The sequence below is a fragment of the Solanum tuberosum genome, unplaced genomic scaffold, assembly GCF_000226075.1.
Source record: "Solanum tuberosum cultivar DM 1-3 516 R44 unplaced genomic scaffold, SolTub_3.0 scf00239, whole genome shotgun sequence".
In the NCBI taxonomy this organism is placed as follows: domain Eukaryota; kingdom Viridiplantae; phylum Streptophyta; class Magnoliopsida; order Solanales; family Solanaceae; genus Solanum; species Solanum tuberosum.
Genome location: NW_006239163.1, coordinates 977,564 through 996,817, shown reverse-complemented (window position 1 = coordinate 996,817; position 19,254 = coordinate 977,564). Strand labels below are relative to the sequence as shown.

The following is a 19,254-nucleotide window of genomic DNA, read 5'->3' as shown; positions in this document are numbered from 1 at the left end:
ACTTTCTCTCTCTGCTATTCAGTATCGAGATAAGTTTGAAATGTTGGTTGAGCATAGACTAGTCTGTTCAGGCGGTCACAAGCTTGCTAAAGCTAAAAACGGAACTTAGCTTCTCACTGATACCATTAGAAGCAAAATCAGAATGATACCAAACCACCCTAAAGGCTAAAATCTAACACTAAGCCAATATAGTCCAACAAATGAAATGGATTGGGTAAAAAACAGGAACAAGAAATGTTTTTTTTCTTTTTTCTGAATGCAGCTTTTAAATTCATCTTTCATTCAACAACATATTTTCTTTTGACTACAGAACAACACAACTCTAAAATTAAATCCATTTGCTACAAAACCTACCATAAAATCTACACTGTCGAATTCCCTTCTTGGGACATCCGGTTATGGTACAACAGGGAAGTATCCGTTGATCACATTCCTTCTTTTGTTTCTCCAACGTCAAAAAATTTGAACCATTTCTCGATAAATTATGAAGTCCGTCTAGTTGGCTAAACTACATTGTGAAATTTCCAGTCAAGAATTGATGATAGCCTGAATTTCCTCCAATGTTTTCCCCTTTGTTTCTGGCACTACCTTTGCTACAAATAGTATAGTGAGTACAGAGAATCCAGCATATAGCATAAATGTACCTGAAAAATCCCCAAAAAATTAAAAAGTTTAGTCTAAAGAAAAGCCTAAAAGATGTTACAATTTTCATATATGCATAGTATGTAGAAATTTACCAGTGCTAGTCCAGGCCATGAGGAAACCAAACGTGTAAGAAACAGCCCACGCGCCCAACCAGTTCACTAACACTACCAGGCTTCCAGCAGCACTTTTTACATGAATTGGGAATATCTGCAATATTTTGAGCAGAAATTTACAAGTTATAAGGTTACACAATATTTGTATACAAGTGTATTTGATATACTAACAAATTGTGTATATCGAGCTCTAGCTCATGTCAAATAACCTCAGACTACGTAATTGATGGAACACTACTTGAGAACGGCTCTGAATTACCTCTGACATAATAACCCAAGGAACTGCTCCCATTCCAATTGAAAACGCGGATATGTAAACCAGTACACCAGATACAGCTAGAATTGGAACCCATTCGAGTAAGATGTCATTTCCCTGGTTTAACAAAAAGGAAAGAGACTGTCAAATAAGAAGCAACAACGTAACTTTTATTACTAAGTGATCGACGTTTTGTGCTTTCAATGAGTTAGTTACCTTTAGGTAGAAAGAAGCTCCAGTCAGAAAACAACCAAGAAATGTTCCTGTTGCTGACACCTGAAAACGATGAAACTCCACAGATTTTATTCAGTTAACATTATCAGAAGACGAAAAAACAATTGAATATACCATAAGAAGTGGCCTTCTTCCTGATCTGTCCATCAAAAATGCGCCAACAATAGTAATCGGAACCTGTCAAAGCAATAAGACAAAAGTTTTAGTGATCCAACACTTTCACTCACTTTGGAATTTTATCAAAAATTTTAACAATTTGTCGAGATTTACAAACCTGCACTACAGCATAGGCAATAGTCCCAATATTGCTGTTAGAGAGTCCTGCATTTTTTTCATTCACATCATTAGTAACGTTATTCGGAGCATTTTAGTTCTTCATTGATGGAGTAAAAAGCGAAGGACAACGTTACCTGCTGATTCAAAAGTCTGGCTAGCATAGAAACCTATACCATTTATTCCTATAAACTGTTGGAATACCATCAATCCAACACCAATCTGAGAAAAAAATTGTTGAAAAATTGAATTTCAAGAACATTAGCTCTGTCTAAGCTCTTCTAAACTCGTAATTTCAGGAAATGTTAAGGAAAATGGCTTACGATCACAGATCGAATGTATTTGCTACTGAACAAATCAAAGATTCGAGTCTTGGGGAGGCTTTGAAGAGTATCAACATAAGCCTGGATTTCAGCAGCTTCACGAGAAACATCAGCATCTTTACCGCGAAGCTTTCTCAATGCCACTTCAAATTCTTTCTCAAGACCTACTTTTGCCTGCAACAACATTGTAATCACCAGTATATTTCACTTTGTTCCTCTCATTCATGATGAAACTTGAATGTAGTCCATTTTATGTTGAAAACTCACCAGCCATCTTGGAGATTCTGGGATAAATAATAGACCTACTAGCAAGAAAGTGCATGGAAGAATTCCTACAAATGAAACAACCATTCAGTACTCTGTTGAAGTGTGTAACCATTTCATTTAGAGAGAGCACATTTTTATTGGTTAATTATATTTACAACACGCTTCCTCACGTGTAGGCCTGATTCTTTTTCATGGGCGAAGCACTTGGAAATATTTTTTGATATGAGTGGTGGTGAGATTTGATCCCAAAACTTATGTCTACTCTGATACCATGTTGAAGTATGTAACCATTTCATCAAACAGCTTAACCTTTCCGTTGAGATGGTCACACGTGCTCTCTCTAAAAGCCACTTCAACATATCATTCCTTATGTATTCAAATTAAGTTCATTTTCTGAGGTAAATTCTCTTTACTCCTTTTTTTCGAGAATTATAGTAGCTCAGTTGGTTAAGCATAGACTCTGGTGAGGTTCGATTACATCTTGTAAACAATATTTATATGGCAAGTTCCAAGAATTACCAGTTAAAGCAAGATTTCTCCATGTTATGACTGTTCCCAATAAGTAAGCAACTGATGAACCACAAACAATCATAAGCTGCAGATTAAACAATTAACCACAAAAGTCAGAACCCCACAATTTATAAAGTGGAAAAAAAAAAAACTTTTTATATCCTACTTTTACACTTTTTCTATATTTATTACTTCATACTATAAATTTAACAAGAACTTGACTTTGGATTTTCTTACTTGATTAATTGTTGTCAATCCTCCTCGTAAATTCTTTGGAGCTATTTCAGCAATATACACTGGAACCTGATTAGTTTACACAATAATTTTAATTATCTTGAATTTATTTTAGTATCCAAGAGCAAAAAAAGAAAAAAAAAATAACAATGCTAATGTCAATCAGGATTTAGTCGGAGCTCCGATGTGGTCCTGGACAACGAGTGAGAAACAAAAAAAGCACATATATTTACCACATAAGAGAATATTCCAATGCCATATCCTGTGAGGAACCTTCCCATATCAAGTACTAAAGTTCCCTGCATCATCACAAACAGAGAAATAATTATTTAGAAAAATTAAAGTTATTTCAATTATTTTAAAAAAAATAAAATTGCATATACATATATTCATAGTTCATACCATGGAAAAATAGACAGCTAGCCATCCTGTTATACAAAATATAGCTGACATTCTCATTGCCTGTTCCAAAAAACATACAAAAATCTCATTAATTTTAGGTTTTTAATACAAAGTTTCTTATTTTTTCAATTTTTTTTGGTTTCTTTTGCAATTACATACCCCTTTTCTCCCAATAAAGTCTGCAATTCTTCCACTTGTGATTGCTCCAATCATGGCACCAATAGTTATAATGGAACCAAACATAGAATACTACAAAAAAAAAAAATTACCTTCAATTTATCAAAAATGAAAAATACATTAAAAAGTCATGAAAAATTAATTTTAAAAATACCAACCTGGGCAAGAGTTAAATTCAAGTCATTCCTAATTTCAGATTGTGTGGGTGCAGAGTACCCCACCTGCAAAAAAATATCGTACAGCGGATGACTATGACTAACTAAAAAGGAAAGCAAGTCATATAAATTATAACAAACAGGTAATAAAAAAATGAAAATAGAAATACTTACACATGATCCAAATTCGAAAGAACCACAAACAGCAACACAAGTGCTTAATAAAACCATCCAAATAGATCCATCTTCATTTTCACAATCAACAATTTTGGCATTTTCAAGAAAGGGTTTTTCAAGATCTTTCTCAATATCTTTACACTCATCAATTGCCATTATTATTACTATTAGAGAAATTAAACAAAAGGGATTTTAGTATTGAGTGGGAAAAAAAAGTGAAATTTTTGGGAGGTATTTATATGCATGCAGGGGCAAAAAAGACATATTTTTGGACAACTTAATTCAATGATTGGGTTATAAAAAAAATGATAAAAAAGGAAAGATATTTAAGGCAAATTGGAGAAAATTAAGATTGCATGTGGGATTGAAGTGTCACTGACGTGTTAATTTGTTTTGGTGTGTTCATACAACTGGAATTTCTACTCTCTTTTTTGGTAATTATGCAAATAAGGACCTTATCTAAACTAATTTTATTACAATACCCTTTTCCAAATTTTACTTTTTTTTAAAAAAAAAAAATTGTATTTGGATATGAGCGTGTCAACCATGAGTCAGGTAAAAATGAATAAAGTATTTGACACACTTCATATTTGAAATTGACAAAATTAGGTAAATCCAATGGATAATAGAGTAACTCCTTTTAGGATGTGTTTTGTTTGAAGGTAAATATTTTTATGTTTTTCTAGAAAATAGGACAATGAGTGGTCCTGAGTGGAGGTCGGGAGGTTAAAATTCGGGTCTCAAATTAGAGTCGGGAGTTGGATTTCAGGTCTGCACAAAATTCGAGTGGTGAGGTTAAAAAAAAAATTGAAATTTTTCCCCTTATTTTATGTATGGAAGTCATTTTTTAACGAAAAAAATGAGTTTTTGGCTAAAATCATCCCTAAAGTATGACTTAAACCTAAAATACATCTTTGTGTTATATAAGTGAACAAAAAACATTTTTGCACTATCCAAAAAGTTGCAAGATTCATTCTTCTGTCTATTTTTTTTTTAGAAACTCACGCCACCAACAAAAAAATGTGTCAAGTCGAATGAATATATGTACACATGGTTAAGCTAGTCAAGTTTGGTGATTTTTCTAATTTTAAGAAATTGAGGGTTTAAATCATATTTAGACAAAATATATTCAAATTCTAAATATTCTTTGTAAAAAGTATGGCCAAATACAACTCCAACTTCAAAAATTTCAAATAAAGTAATTATTTTTTTATTTTCATAACTAAACGTCTACGTAATTTCACTAAATTTCCAACTTTTCTGTACATTATATAAAATGTGAATTGTATTGTATATAACATACATACGTACTAAATATTTTATTGAAGACAATCTATAAATAGTTGGGCGTAATATTTTTTTTTACATAATTTTAAAATAGTTGATATCATATTGAACTTTGAAGATCTATTTTATTTATTTTTTGCAAATTTGAGTCAAAGGAAATTGATGGTAATTCTAAACGTTATACAATTGTCTTATTAACATTTATAATTGTGTAATTAGAGCTTAGGTGAATCAGCTACATGTGATCAGTGGCTCATTTAATTTTATCGTTTTGTCATAATTGATAACTTTCTAATTTGCGGCGTTTGTTTGGTAAACTAGTTTGCCTTTCATTTGAGGATAAAGTGTCAAATTTGCACTTTGAATTATGTAAATTATTTATATTTGCTTTCAGTTAATAATTGAGGTCAAACATGTTCATGCCATTACAAAAAAAATGGAGCAAATAGAAACAAGTCTTACTTTCACGTAAGTCCTAAATCACATTCAAGATTTTTTATTAAGAATGGAGAAATCTTGTTCAGTTATCCATTCTATCACAGCACTTGCTAGTTACGATTTTGTCTTTTTAACTTTTTACAATTCTTAAATTTTGGTTTCTTGCAAAATGACATAATTAAATACTCGCTATCTTGGGAATTTTAATTATAATTATACCCTTGAATTTTAATAATTCAAGAGTGTAATTGTAAAGAAATTTTTTATGGAGTTCTAATTCAAACACTGAAATGAGAAACAATAAATCAAAAACTTGATAAAAGTAAACCTGATATTACTAATTTTTCTGTTATTAATCTTTGTACCAAATGATACTTTACAGTAATAGCAAGTGGGTGAAGATTTGGAAAGAGGAAAAAATATTCACAAGGAACTACTTGGGGACAAAGGAAGTTAACATTTGAACATCAAGTTGGTGATATTCATGTATACCGTTCACATATTTTCACCTATCATTTTCTTTGCAAGATTTTCATAGTGTGTTTAAACAGATTGTGACCAATTTTTATGCATCCTAATACTTTTCTTTATAATATCATAGATTTATTCTTCATATTGGTTTTACCTCTCCTATTATATATATATATATATATATATATATATTAAATATTTTTTTTAGATTAATTGTGATGCTGACATCCTATTATATAATGGGCAATTTTTTATTTTGGGGTCCCCAACATCAGGTGAGACGGGCCCTGCATTAAATTATGTCTTGGGCCTAACTCACACCCCAAAAGCTAGCTCAAAGGGAGGAGGATTGCCCAAGCCTTATAAGGAGTCCACCCATCTCATTAACCATCGATGGGGGACTTTTGTCATTCTTTAACAAATTTTATACAAATTTAAGTATCTACTTATACACACTCAAAATTAAAACACAGTAAAATCACGTTTATTTATTATACCTTCTTAAACTAATTCAAAATTGGAATTGCATTTTGGGATCCAAGTGATATAATTTATTTTTTTCTATTTCAAATTTTACACTCATATTTATTCACAATATTATAATAATATATGAAAGATTAAAATAATCCAACCTCTCATGCATTAAGGACCAGTTTAATCATTTTCTCGTACATTTTACTTCAAAGCAATTAAGAAATTAATTTATGAATTTCATATACTAACAAATAAAAAACTTTTATGTTATGGACACCATTTTTCTTTTTTTAAGACTCATAAAGGTATACTAATAGATTAAGCAACAAGTCTATATCATGGAAACAACAAAGTCTATATATGTGTGTAAATTTATCAACGTAAATATACTGTTTGAGAAAAATTTATTGAATTTGATCGAATTCACGCGTGAATTACTAGTTCTGCTCAATCTGAAAGCTATAGAAAAATACAAGAAACATGTGGTGATACAACAGACCAAGATGCATGGATCTTTCACTTATTTGAATTTGCCACTTGAATTATTATAGTAGGAGTAAGATTTGAATTATTGGTGGACTGAAATATTAAGTGGATTGGATTTGTTTTAGTACAAAATCGGCCGTACAGACGTCAATTAATGGATTAATCATATTATTAAAAATCCCTACAACTAACTACTTCACATGTTAATTACTAGGCCAGTGGATTATTTTATAGAGATTATTGTTCGTCGGATACGTTAAACATAATTATGTCCCTCATATTTTTTGACAACTAAGATTGATTGCAAACTACGTGCAATGTGTGATTAATTTATTAGGGACATTTTATTTTATTTTATTTTATTTTCTTCATGTGTGTGGAGGTTTATGAAAGACGTATAAATTTATATGCGAAATTTGATAGTTGTCGATTTGAAGTCATGACTAACAACAACGATAATTGTATCAGAGTTTTCACAATCAAACATATTTTTAGTAAAATCAAATTATTCTGTAATTCGAGAAATACACTACTAAAGGCCCTCAAATTAAAAAAAAAAATTATATAGGGAACAACACAATTATACTCGATGAGATTCATCTAGAAAAAAATATTTTTTCTTTTATTTGTCTCTTATTCTCGACCCAAACTTATAAAATTTAATTGTTTATTTTAGCCAAATTAAGAGAAGATTTATCCAAAATAATGAAGTTCAAACAGGTATTTCTAAGAAAAATGTATAGTTTTTTCATGCAAAAATTATCTATTTTAATTGTGCATTAATTTTTCGGTCAAATATAATACAAAAAATATTTAAATAAAATGTTATTTATTTCTTCTTTAAATGCAATGATTATTTTTTCTAAATGTGTATTTCTTCTTTTTCTAGCCTTGATTAGAATATTATTATATTTAGCTAAAAAAAAATTATAATCATAATATAGTTGTTCTAATTTTTGTAGATTTTGTCTACAAAATTGACCCTAAAAAGATGATTTAAATAACTAGTAAACTTTAAAAAGTCAAAATACATATTTATTTTATTTAGAAAAAGAAACCCACAAGTTCTGCCCCGGAGCAAATCTCACTTTCCAAGAGATAAAAAGTTTAAACAATATCCAAGAGTGAGGTGTGTTTTTGGTGCGAAGGAAAATATTTTTTCACAAATACATAAGTGAATTTCTTATTTATTTTTCATATTTGGTAAATAAGTAAAAAAAAAATATTTCAAAAGTATCTGTATATATATAAATTAGCAAAACATTGTAAGGGTTGGATTCGGATAGAGCGGAAGTTTGGGAGTGGAATGATCAAGAGATGAGGTTTGGACGATTAGGTGGAGGAGGACATAATTAACTTGAAAGTTACTTATCAAATTTATTTTTCTTATTTTCATTATGTAAGTCATTTTCTTCATTTTTATGAAGTTTTTTTTTTTTAAAGTATTTAAATTAATTAAACATGAAAAAATTAGAAAACATTTTTATGTCTACCAAATACACCTTATAAGAGTAAAATCAATTTGTTGAATAAAACCTATTCACTTAATTAAAACTTTAATTAAGCAAGGAAGATGAATTACATATGCAAACTCTTTTGTCAATATAAAGTGGTAGAAAAATTTTAGACAGTTGTTCATTATAACAAAAATAACTTTTAGTGATAATAAATATGCATATTGTCGACATTAGTTAATTCTAATCATATCCAATATAGCTATAGACTTTAATAACATTTACAAAGGATATTAATTATCGTTAAAAACTATTTCATGATAATAAAATTATTAGCGTTAATTAATGATATTTTTGATATAATGATTGTTGAGTGATAGTGATAGGCATTGTGTGTATATGTAAGAAAAGTATTTTATCATCATTTCTTACATTACTTAATTGTCATCATAGTTTGCTGTTTAGACTAGCTAGTATATAATATATATGCATATTCTTTCAACTTTTGTGACAGATCCATATATAAGAATTATTAAATTAAATGAAAGATAACATATTCTAAACATGATGATTACATAAAGTAAACAAAAGTGGGTGTATATTAATTCAACACCGACGAAATCTAATAGAAATATCAAAGATATCTTATGTTAACTCACATTTTCTGTTCATTGCTTCCTAAAGTTACCAAAAGTATGATTTTTTTAATCTTTACTGACTTTAGGAAGCATGAATCTGTAACAACGTGACGGTGGTTTTATATGGTGTAGTTCATATTTGTATGTGATTACATTGTCAGACTAGGAGAGTTAGTTTTTGGGTAAAATCATTTTTTCATTTATTGTTAATGAAATGATTTACAAACACATCTAAGGATTGTTTAAGACTCTAAGTTTCAAAAGTCTTCTTCTTTTTTTTTAAAAAATATTGTGTCAAGTATTCAAACGGTATCACATAAAATTGGACTCTTATCCAACAACTTGATCATTAATTAAGTACGTTTAATATAGTCACGCTAATTAGATACACCAAATTGGTATTTGCATGTTGGTTATGTAGTAGCTCTGAAACTATATTGATATATATGCTCATTTCATTTAAAAGATGGATATGATATTTAGTTGATTAATTATATCCTAACACACTCTCATACATGCAGATTTGATTCTTTTGTATGAGTCAAGCTAAAAAATTATTTTGATAAGTGGATGACAATACAACTCGAATTCAATATTTCTTTTAAACCTAAGTCTCAACTCATCTTGAAAAACTATTTTTTATTAGATCTCGCCCAATGTCCCCCGACATGACTTGCCTACACTCTGAAAGTGGCACACTTTGGAGCTGAAGCAAAATATATGGGGCAATACTCGTAGGTCTTAGCCAATCAAAGATTTAGTTTGGCATTGAAATAACAGGCTTGATACCACCATATTCTAGGCATATTCACATCAAAATGTTTAAAGAGTCCCCCAAGCTCAAACAATATCAGAGTATCTGCTCTTTGGGGACAACTGATGTCAGAAATAAAAAGTTTTTAGGGTCCAAGAACTTGTACATAGAAACTACTCGACTACTGAAGTTACATAGCTGATACAGTTATTCTGTTTACATAGCACAGGTAGTATAGTCACATCAAAAATGCCACAAAGCATGTCTCCCAGCAAGCATTTGGTCATAATAATTCTCCACTCAATGCTGTCCAGTTTCTTCAGATGCTATTTGTCCAGTTTCTTGAGGTGCAGCTGTAGCAAACACATAAATATCATACAAGATCAGCCACGAAGGGGGGACCCGAGCAATGGAGATCACACCTATATTCTGTGACTGCAGACCGTCATTTTGGTAAAAGTTACATGCAATTTTAAGTTTTGTCAAACAAACACCTCCGGATTGTCATAGCAATGTCACTAACTTTTCTAGGGTGCAGGAATGTTGCACATAGACCAAGACACAAAGCAAAACCAGAGATCACAAAAACAAGAGTACGAGACGTCTTCCTAACCAAGAAGCCACAGGACTTCCCTGATTGTTCTTCCTTCACTCTCAATGGCAATTCTGCATCCAAAAGTGGGACTGTAGAAGTTCTCTCCCAATAAGTAGGACCAAACTCTATGTTGTGCTTATGTGGTACCTCTGTGTCCTGCAAATTAGGAAGCTACAGATATAGTTAATTAACATCAGGTATGAGTCATCACCCTTTGAAAACACGATTTTCTATACTAAAAACATGAAATGAGCAGCTATAAAGACATTCTGAAGGTAAAAGTGTTTCAAATGTGCCGCCCTACTCAAATTTGTAACATAAATCATAGATATTGTCGTCAAAAGGAAAAAGCGGCCAGTAAACAAAACCAAACATAAATGAATGCTACAGTGATTGAATAGCAACTAAAACAATTAAATTCAGTATCCAAAGTAGCCAATATACAATAATCCCCTAGATTAATCGAACTCCTCAAAGTTGAGATTCAACGAACCAATTATTTTTAAGATGGGATCCCTTTGCACGTCATCGTTTGAAGCCATTGGGATCCCTTTGCGCGTCACCATTTGAAGCGCACAGCTTCACCCTTGACGCGATAATGTCTTTGCTTCCATTCAAGCAACCAATAGAACTTTTCACCAAGTCAAGCTCATTTTAGATGGACTACGCGCTTGGTCATGTTCAAGCCTAGTGAGGAACAATTTTGATTTGAGCTTCAACGCAAGGTACGTTTTTTATGTACCAACCGTTAGATTTATTTGCAGCTTATTCGCCAACATAAAAATAAATGTAAAAGATTATTCTAACTCAATGGATTTAATTTGAAGACAATATGGCAGCGCACAATTGTGCAACATACTCAGATAACATGGCAATGTCGAAATGAGATCGACTTGATTGATAACTGGAAAAACAGATTGCATGTGATTTTGGAAGATTTGACTAGAAGTATTTACCTCCTGGATAATTTGTCCCGAATCTCCCGCAAAATATTCCTTTAGATACAATCTTTCCTTGAGCAGATTATTTTTCTCGAGGATATTCTTCTGAAAAAGTCTCATGTCAGCATCAGTGATGCCAGCTAACATATTTCTCTTCACCATATTTTCAAAATAAGACAATACTCTTTCCAAAATAATAGTTGACTGACTTTCCATTAAAATGTTCAACAAATAATTAAATCTCTGCATCTGTACAGACGCCAGAATCTGAACATTTTCTGAGGAAGGCTCCCTTAGTAACCATGCCACATCCAACATAAATTCTGAAAATTCTGATTTTCTAGACGTGGAAGCTTCACATGGAGAACAAACAGCAGTGCATTCTGACCCTCCAGAACAGAACTTCCGTTGTATTTCCTTCATTTCTGCACAAATATCCTTTTCCGCAACGAGGATGGGGATGAAGTTAGATAAGCCAGATTCATTCTCAACCTACAAAATAGACCAGGTTGGATCATTTACAGCCAAGATTAGTGAAACGCAAATACAGGTTCAAGAATATTAAATACATGAAGAATTGATATCTTGCAAGAGATAGCACTGTGTTACTCCATCAGCACTCATATTCAATTGGAATAGACCTTTACGTTAGAAAGTTGAGGTTCATTTCATTGGAAATTATCACCAAGAAAGTGTTGTATAGAAGTTACAAAAGTATAGCTAGCTCCGCAATCTTTTTTTCAATATAAATGATGGTGCTGTTTGGGTCAATTTGCACTCAACTCGACTAATCCACCGGACAATTTATTTATTTATTTTTTTATTTTATTTTTTGATAACCGAGAATTCCGTCTGTGACCCGCCCTTTGGACCAATCACAGCCTTCTAAACTCGGTGGATAATGGGCCCGCCCCTCTACCCTTCTCCACTTAAATACCGGGCTTCGCTTTGCATGGTGTGGGGCTTGAACCTGCGACCTAAGCCACAAATCCTCCACCTTCTGCCACTTGAGCTAGGCCTTGGGGGCCACCGGACAATTTATTATAGCTCACAAATACATGTGCCAGGTAAGGCTGCCCACCAAGGGTGATGCAAATAGACTCGTACCGAGTGTTTTTGCTAGAATTTGAACCTGGAATATCTGGTTCATCACTCTTATGCCTCAACTCAGCCATACCCTTGGGAATTATAATTAGCTCTTCTCTTCTGGTGTACGGAACTTGTAAAATCTATTAATGTGACAGATTTTCCTTATCAAAAATAAAATGCGATTTGACTTTTTCTAACATTATTCCTTCAGTAGTTCTCTTTTATAATATAACTATATAAAAAATATATAATGAACTATGCACGGTGCCTATTATATGAATGATACATTTATAGGTCAAAAAAGACAAAACTTGAAATGAGAAGAAGATATTTAGTTAGAACTTCTACCTCAACAAAAGCGGGGCCAAAAAGATCTGCTTCAGTTCTAGGGACATGTATCTTTAATAATTGATGCTCCATGCTTCTAGAATCACCTTCAATTTTACAATCTGATGGTACGACATTGTTATCATTCCCCAAATACCTTCCCCCAAATGACACAAGAAACCTGTAAAGTGTCAAGGGCATCAAAATGTTAATTTATAATACCTGATAAAAAATAACATGAAAGATAACATCAATTTCCATGGAAAGCCTCCATGGCAATAGTACTGATACCTTCCCCCTACGAGTGAATTGTCCCCAATAGGGGGAAAGAAAGTTGGTATGAGGGAACCAAAAAGCTTCCAATTTGGTTTGATCAAATATCCTGCTAAATCTAACGAAAAAACAGCTCATAGCTCATTAAAATGATCTATAAGTATAATGTGGTCAAATGCATGTATAATAGTCACCAAAAAAGGAAAGATAAAAGATGCGAACAAACAAGAAAAGCTTGCAATCTGGTCTGATTAAATAGTTGTGACGCCCATGACAGAAGCCGGGCTAATGAAGGCGAGTCAGAGAAAGACTTGGGGCTCAATCATGGTGTAGTCCAAGGCACAAATCCCTGACGTATGTTGGGTCAAGGCAGACAATATGTGTCATGGGCTTGGATTGTGATAACAGTCTTCTGAAGTAAGCAAACAGAGAAGCCATGGATCATTAAGAACAAATACGAACTTATCTTTCTATTTTACTCCATCAAAAGCAATACTCCGTCCAATTGTATGTGAAGTATTTGACTGAACACAAAATTTAAGAAATTGAAGACTTTTGATATGATAGACAAATATATGTGAAGTACCAAAAATTTTGTTTAAGGTTCAAACTTTTTTTGATAATGATATGCAAAGTACCAAAATTATCCTTTTAAATGACTGATGATGAGAGTTTCATATGTCTTGTCATTTAAATGAGTAGTGGTGGGGTCCCAACAAGCATGAGGAAAGAATGAGGATTTTGTTGGGACAGGCTACAACGGTAAGTATGTCACAAATTGAGACAGATAGCGTAATATCTATAGAGGGTATGATTCTAGCCCTAGATACTAGAACTCATCTGCACGGATATAATCCTTCTATTTATTAATATTATAAATTGCACCATCCTTGTAATAACTAAATACACCTCATTAATTGCTCATACTGGTGTTTGCCATCTATGCCCAACTAAGAGTTGCATTGGAGTAGGAAAACAAGGAAAGGAAGATCTTCTCTTGCTTATTCTCCGCTTTGAAGCCTATTGTCTATGGCATTTTGTGGTTTCAAAAGTGTATCAAGAGCAAACAATTTCATTACCACTACGAGACATGTCCTTTCTTTTGTATTTTGTATATATTTTCGTGTCATCTAATTTGAACATGAGTTCCCTATTTTACTACACCAATAGGTGCAAACAATGATGAGATATTGGATTACAGGTATTGCGATCTCTATGTAATAAAGAAGATTTTAGAAATAAAAATCCCTGTCCTAACACATCATTAACGCTTCCTAGCAAACCTGAGCTCATCAATAACAAATCACCATAGCTAACCTATTTGCAACCTCAGGAACATGTGGAACAACTGTTACTTTTTATTGTTTGTCATTGTTGTAATTTTAGCTATGTTCTGCAAAATGTTTGTGTTGTTTCTGGACCCTTTTTCTTATTTTTATTTTGATAAAGTAAAAAAAATTATTGACTAACCTGTATAAAAGAGGTGATACAAGAGGTATACCAAAAAAGTAAAAATCCTGCAAAGAATTATATGGTTTTCTACGAAAGACACCCTACTTTCTATACATAAAGGGATCTTGTGGGTGCCTCAAAAAGAAATAAGGGCTAAGAGGCATATTCCTCATATGAACAAAGTCAAACACTACCCTTACAAAAGCTCTCCCATTTCAATTATAAGTAAAATTTATAGACTATAAATTTGTCGCAATGTATTTCTTGCATTTCTTAATGGTCATTTGTACTTCTTACATTTGTAATTATATAGGTTGTACAAGATTATACACATCAAATATTAAGCTGTATTGTGACCCTCCGATCTTAAAATTATCATACTTCCATTTTATGTGCCTATTATGTCCATACTACTCACGAGTCTGGCACAGCCCTTCATCAAAAGTTAATATAAGGACCAATGACGTCTCTTTGACACCTAACCGATACTTATAAGCTCTTACATTGATGCAATTCGCCTAATTCAATAACTTCTATCCCTCAACAGTGTGGTTAACATCCTTGCATCCTGCTGGAAAAAAAAAAACCACATACAGACTCAGTTTCTAGAGCTTGGATATGCTAGTTTTTAGTAGTCGGCGAGCTTGAGATTTCTTTCGCCCTTAAACAACTCAGTTCCTATCATAATATCTCCTGTTGATAATTAATGAGGAACTCAAGCTACATCAACGGAACAGAAATAAGCAGAATATTAATTCAGGAAAATATAATTTTAACTCATACCGGAATCTGGGCTGCATCAGATTGCTTCCACAGGCAAAAAACTCCATAGGCTTGCCAGCCTCAAAGCACGTAGGATGAATAGACATAAGCTTTGGTGCTGGTCCCTTCAGCTTGACTTTAACTACTGAATTTTCACCTGCTTTATCAAGAATAATTGTTACCATTTGATTAAAATGAAATGTCGGGATCAGTAGCATAAGCCAAACAAGATCTACATCAAATGAGAAAGTAAGGTCCCAAAAATAAAGGATTAGACTAGATTGATCTAATATAAGTCTGTCGCAACCAGAGCTTGAGGGTAGAGAACTTGAACTACCATTTACCTTTGGTAACACGAAATACCATGTTGTTGAGATAAATAAGAAAGCTTCCTCTTCCACGAAGCGTGTTTCCAGGTGATGCAATTAACTCATATAGGTGTGCAGCTGGGTCTTCTAGTAACTGTTAAACCCAATGTGGAACTCGATCATTTAGAAACAAATTATGTTTAATAAACATAACATGAAAATTCACAAGTAAATGTTACAGAAGCCACATGTAGAGAAACAGTTGAACAGAAAACAGAATGATAACTCTTCAGTAATATCTAACTCCTACAGCCTTTCATTTTCATTATTGCATTGTGTTCTATGAGAGGAATTCCTGACTTAGTAACTCAAAACACAGTCTCTTAATTAAGAGATCACATTAATTGTAGTACCATTCAAAAAGGAGATTCATCACTAACTCAACAAATGTACTAATCCACGGTAATACCCAAATACATTAAGACCAATCACGCGCAGAATTGATTATCACCAGAGAGGAACAGTGACTATATTACCTTACCCCACTTGAATGTCGGCATTGCAACAAAAACTGTCAAGATTGTACAACCTGGACGAATATAGCCCTCCAATTCGACAGGCATACTGGCCAACCACTGGAAGATCTGTAAAGTAATATGTCAATTAACCCGAAGAACTCTATTGAAGAAAAGAATTAACATTCTCTTATGTACTAAACTGTAATAATAATCCTTTAAGTACTTGGTGACGGAGTCTTCGAGGGAACTCTGCAGGGTTCCAATCATAAAGCTTGAATGAGATCCGACCAGTGGGGCACTAGCCAAAAAGGAACAATGACCAGTCAATTCAAAGTATAGTCCAGATATAAATGGAAACTATTGACATTAGAGGAATTATGTCAGCAGACCTACCACTGAAGAAAGGGCACTCTTGTTGTCATAATAGGTTGGAGAATGGGAATTTTTGTAGTTCTCCTTTTCTGCATCAACCTGTGTTTCACCAGAAGCTGTGAAACTATCACTGTGATTATTTTGGATGCCTTGAGTAGAGCATATTGGCACATGTCCTTCAGATTCTAATAGGATTTCCTTTTCTCCTAACTGGCTGCCCATGCATGTGCTATCTGGTCACCCAGAAGATTTTCAGGAAATACACTAAAAAAAATTTGAAGGATGAACTTCATGATATTGACAAGGTCATGCCATGCCTGGAAAAACAGAACTTTCTCCAATTCTAACCATGTTTGATGGAAACATATCCATGTTATCAGTTTCAACTAGTACCCTAAGATATGGAATATGGCAGCTACTATAGATGAATTAAAGGTAGAGTGTACAGCATACTACTTTCAAGCAATGATGTTTACTCAAGTTCAATATACCTTTGACGATGTCGTCATCACCACTAACATCATCAGCCGTTGTGACCTGCTGAGATTCCTTTTCAGCAGACGTTTTGGACGAATCAGTGGCTTTTCTCCTACGCCTGTTGTTGTGTCGCTCTAATTTTCTTCTACAACTACGCTTACCTTCATCAAAGTCTGACAAAATATGAAACCTGGAAAAGGTATAGCACCATTAACAGATTAGTTGCATCAGGAAAAGGCATGCGCCATTTTAGGATATCTGGCAAGTTCTTGACAAAATAGCTGTCTCACATACACACTTAAAACAGCTGCAATTAAAGCTACAACTGAAATGTCTCTCAAAGGAACTCCAAGACAAGAGAATCCTTAATTAAAAAAAACTCACTAGTAAGCAGATCCCACAAACTATAAATGTACTATATCAGGCCAAATTAAACCAATAATCTTTTTTAAGTACCAAAGTCACCAATGCAATTAGTTTACTAACTAATCAACAGGCTATACAGTTAACACCACATCCATCTAAAGCCATCTTTTGCAAACATATCAACTTATATTTCTTGGCAGGCTCTGTGAAACTTTCTTTTGTATCACTTGGAGCATTTGTTTTGCTTTGATCACTTGGGGTACTAGTAAAAGATGTTTTAGTCATTTCTCTGAACTTTTCATTATGTGGTAACATGCTTGTACTTTCAAATCAATCAACAATGTTTTAAGCCCCAATCTCAAACTAGTTAGATTAGGCTATATCTATATTTGTTCTGCTCTACTTAGGCTTGTAAGGGCTGTCAACCTACTACACCCCTCCATCATTTATCCAGGCTACACTCTACCAGCATAAAGCTTTTTGTACTCATCAGAGAAAAAGTAAACGTACTTGCCACACTGCTGACAATATCTCTTACTATGCCCATCGAGAACCACAGCAGTTGCATTAGCACAACGTAAGCACACCCTGTGTCTCTTATGATACCCTTTCAGCTCACTGATATCCGCCTCACAATCCGGTACTTGACACCTCGCTCCAGCTCCGGCAGAAGCCCGTACAGTCCTAGCCCGTTTCTTCCCTGGCCCAATCCCTGCCATCTCCTCTTCCTCCATCTTCTCATCTAGCTCGGGGCAAGCACACGGGATCTGACCCGCCAGAAAATTCGAACATGCCATCCTCGGGTCCCTCTTCCTGATCCGACCCGCATCCGTATCTTGGCTTTGTGGTGAATCCTCCGAAGAAGGTATCACCGGCGCCACCAATTCTGTCTCCGGCTGCTGCTCTTGGTGAAGTGGGTCATCGAATGAGATGCTCAATTGTTCGTGTAGGTCGAATTCGAGTAAATCTGACCAGTCAAAGATGGATGAAGCTGCGGGGTCATCAGGGGTACCGGAAAGCAAAGAGGAAATCATCTGGGTATTCCTTAACTCGGTCGGAGCTCCGGTTTGTGACGGTGAAGAAGGTTGATTATGCATTTTCTGGCGAAGCTTCAGGCAGGATTCCTAGAAAACAGGAAGTTGGTTAGTAGTTGAGGGTGGTTGGCCTAGAAAGAAGATTGTTTGGTGGGGGTGGGTGGGTGGGTGGGTGGGTGGGGTGGGGTTAAGGGAAAGAGATGCAGAGAAGGTCAGCCGTCGGGGTCAGCGGCGGAGGGCGGCGGAGGGCGGCGGAGTGTGGTGGCGTTAGGTGACAAGAAAATGGGGGGTAAAGAGATTCTCTGTGGCGAAAAAAAAAAAAAAAAAAAGAAATCAGCTAAGTGTACAGACATGATAGTCTCATATAGACTATATAAATCATCATAAATAAAACTATATTATATATTTATTGGATATAAATATGGAAATGGAATTAAATTATGTTTATTTATTAAAAGTCTTTTGACTTTTTGGGTTATTATTATATAGTTATTATATTGTATGTATAATAATAACTACTAATATTAATAGTATACAATAGAATATTTTTTGCTGAGGATTAAAGGTTACTTAATTTAGATCTTATAGATTCCAACTCATCCCTTTAATGTCAAGTCAAAGAAATATTGTATACACTTGGGGACGTTTGATGGTTGATTAGTACATAAATTAATAAATTATTTATGTATTAAAATTAATATACTTTTTATAATTATGATTGACAATTTATAATTCAGCACAACTAAAAAAAATCTATAAATAAATTTAAAATTTATGTATTATATTATGTATGATAGAACAAAAAAATTAAGGTTGTTCAAAATCAAACTGCACCTAATAATTCGAATAAAATAAATTAATTAATTTAATGGTTTCGATATCAATTTTGTATACTATCTATATCATTCAGTATTTAAAGTTTTTGACTCTAAATTTAGTTTCATACTTTTCATATATGATTGTCTCAGGCTC

The 19,254-nt window shown here is 33.4% G+C and overlaps 2 protein-coding genes across 3 annotated transcripts; both read right to left on the bottom strand.

Annotated features, from left to right (window-relative positions):
• Nucleotides 1-259: 259 nt before the first annotated feature.
• On the bottom strand, nt 260-3,978 carry LOC102589914 (sugar transporter ERD6-like 16). Its single transcript, XM_006356933.2, has 16 exons — nt 3,764-3,978; nt 3,593-3,655; nt 3,417-3,506; nt 3,258-3,317; nt 3,089-3,154; nt 2,859-2,924; nt 2,631-2,706; nt 2,112-2,176; nt 1,845-2,018; nt 1,659-1,743; nt 1,523-1,569; nt 1,363-1,425; nt 1,231-1,290; nt 1,018-1,131; nt 738-852; nt 260-644 (listed from the first exon to the last, which is right to left on the bottom strand). The coding sequence occupies exons 1-16, from the start codon at nt 3,920-3,922 to the stop codon at nt 529-531; spliced, it is 1,419 nt and encodes a 472-aa protein (XP_006356995.1). The 5' UTR covers nt 3,923-3,978; the 3' UTR covers nt 260-528.
• A 5,771-nt stretch (nt 3,979-9,749) lies between these two features.
• Nucleotides 9,750-18,600, bottom strand: LOC102589373 (squamosa promoter-binding-like protein 7). 2 transcript variants are annotated; one of them, XM_006356931.2, is made up of 10 exons: nt 17,759-18,600; nt 16,897-17,072; nt 16,427-16,638; nt 16,257-16,331; nt 16,052-16,159; nt 15,552-15,669; nt 15,229-15,364; nt 12,742-12,901; nt 11,320-11,796; nt 9,750-10,534 (listed from the first exon to the last, which is right to left on the bottom strand). In XM_006356931.2, the coding sequence occupies exons 1-10, from the start codon at nt 18,343-18,345 to the stop codon at nt 10,241-10,243; spliced, it is 2,343 nt and encodes a 780-aa protein (XP_006356993.1). In that variant the 5' UTR covers nt 18,346-18,600; the 3' UTR covers nt 9,750-10,240. The 2 variants fall into 2 exon arrangements, with proteins under 2 accessions (XP_006356993.1, XP_006356994.1); XM_006356932.2 differs by having other exon boundaries at nt 9,750-10,519; nt 17,759-18,599.
• Nucleotides 18,601-19,254: the final 654 nt, after the last annotated feature.

Coding starts and splice junctions, on each gene's coding strand:
- LOC102589914 (XM_006356933.2), bottom strand. CDS start 3,922: ATGGCAATTGATGAGTGTAAAGATATTGAGAAAGATCTTGAAAAACCC. Junction 1,426..1,522: donor TTGCCTATGCTGTAGTGCAG/GTTTGTAAATCT, acceptor TTGCTTTGACAG/GTTCCGATTACTATTGTTGG. Junction 1,291..1,362: donor GAAGAAGGCCACTTCTTATG/GTATATTCAATT, acceptor CATCGTTTTCAG/GTGTCAGCAACAGGAACATT.
- LOC102589373 (XM_006356931.2), bottom strand. CDS start 18,345: ATGCATAATCAACCTTCTTCACCGTCACAAACCGGAGCTCCGACCGAG. Junction 16,160..16,256: donor CTCGAAGACTCCGTCACCAA/GTACTTAAAGGA, acceptor ATTACTTTACAG/ATCTTCCAGTGGTTGGCCAG. Junction 10,535..11,319: donor CGGGACAAATTATCCAGGAG/GTAAATACTTCT, acceptor CTATATCTGTAG/CTTCCTAATTTGCAGGACAC.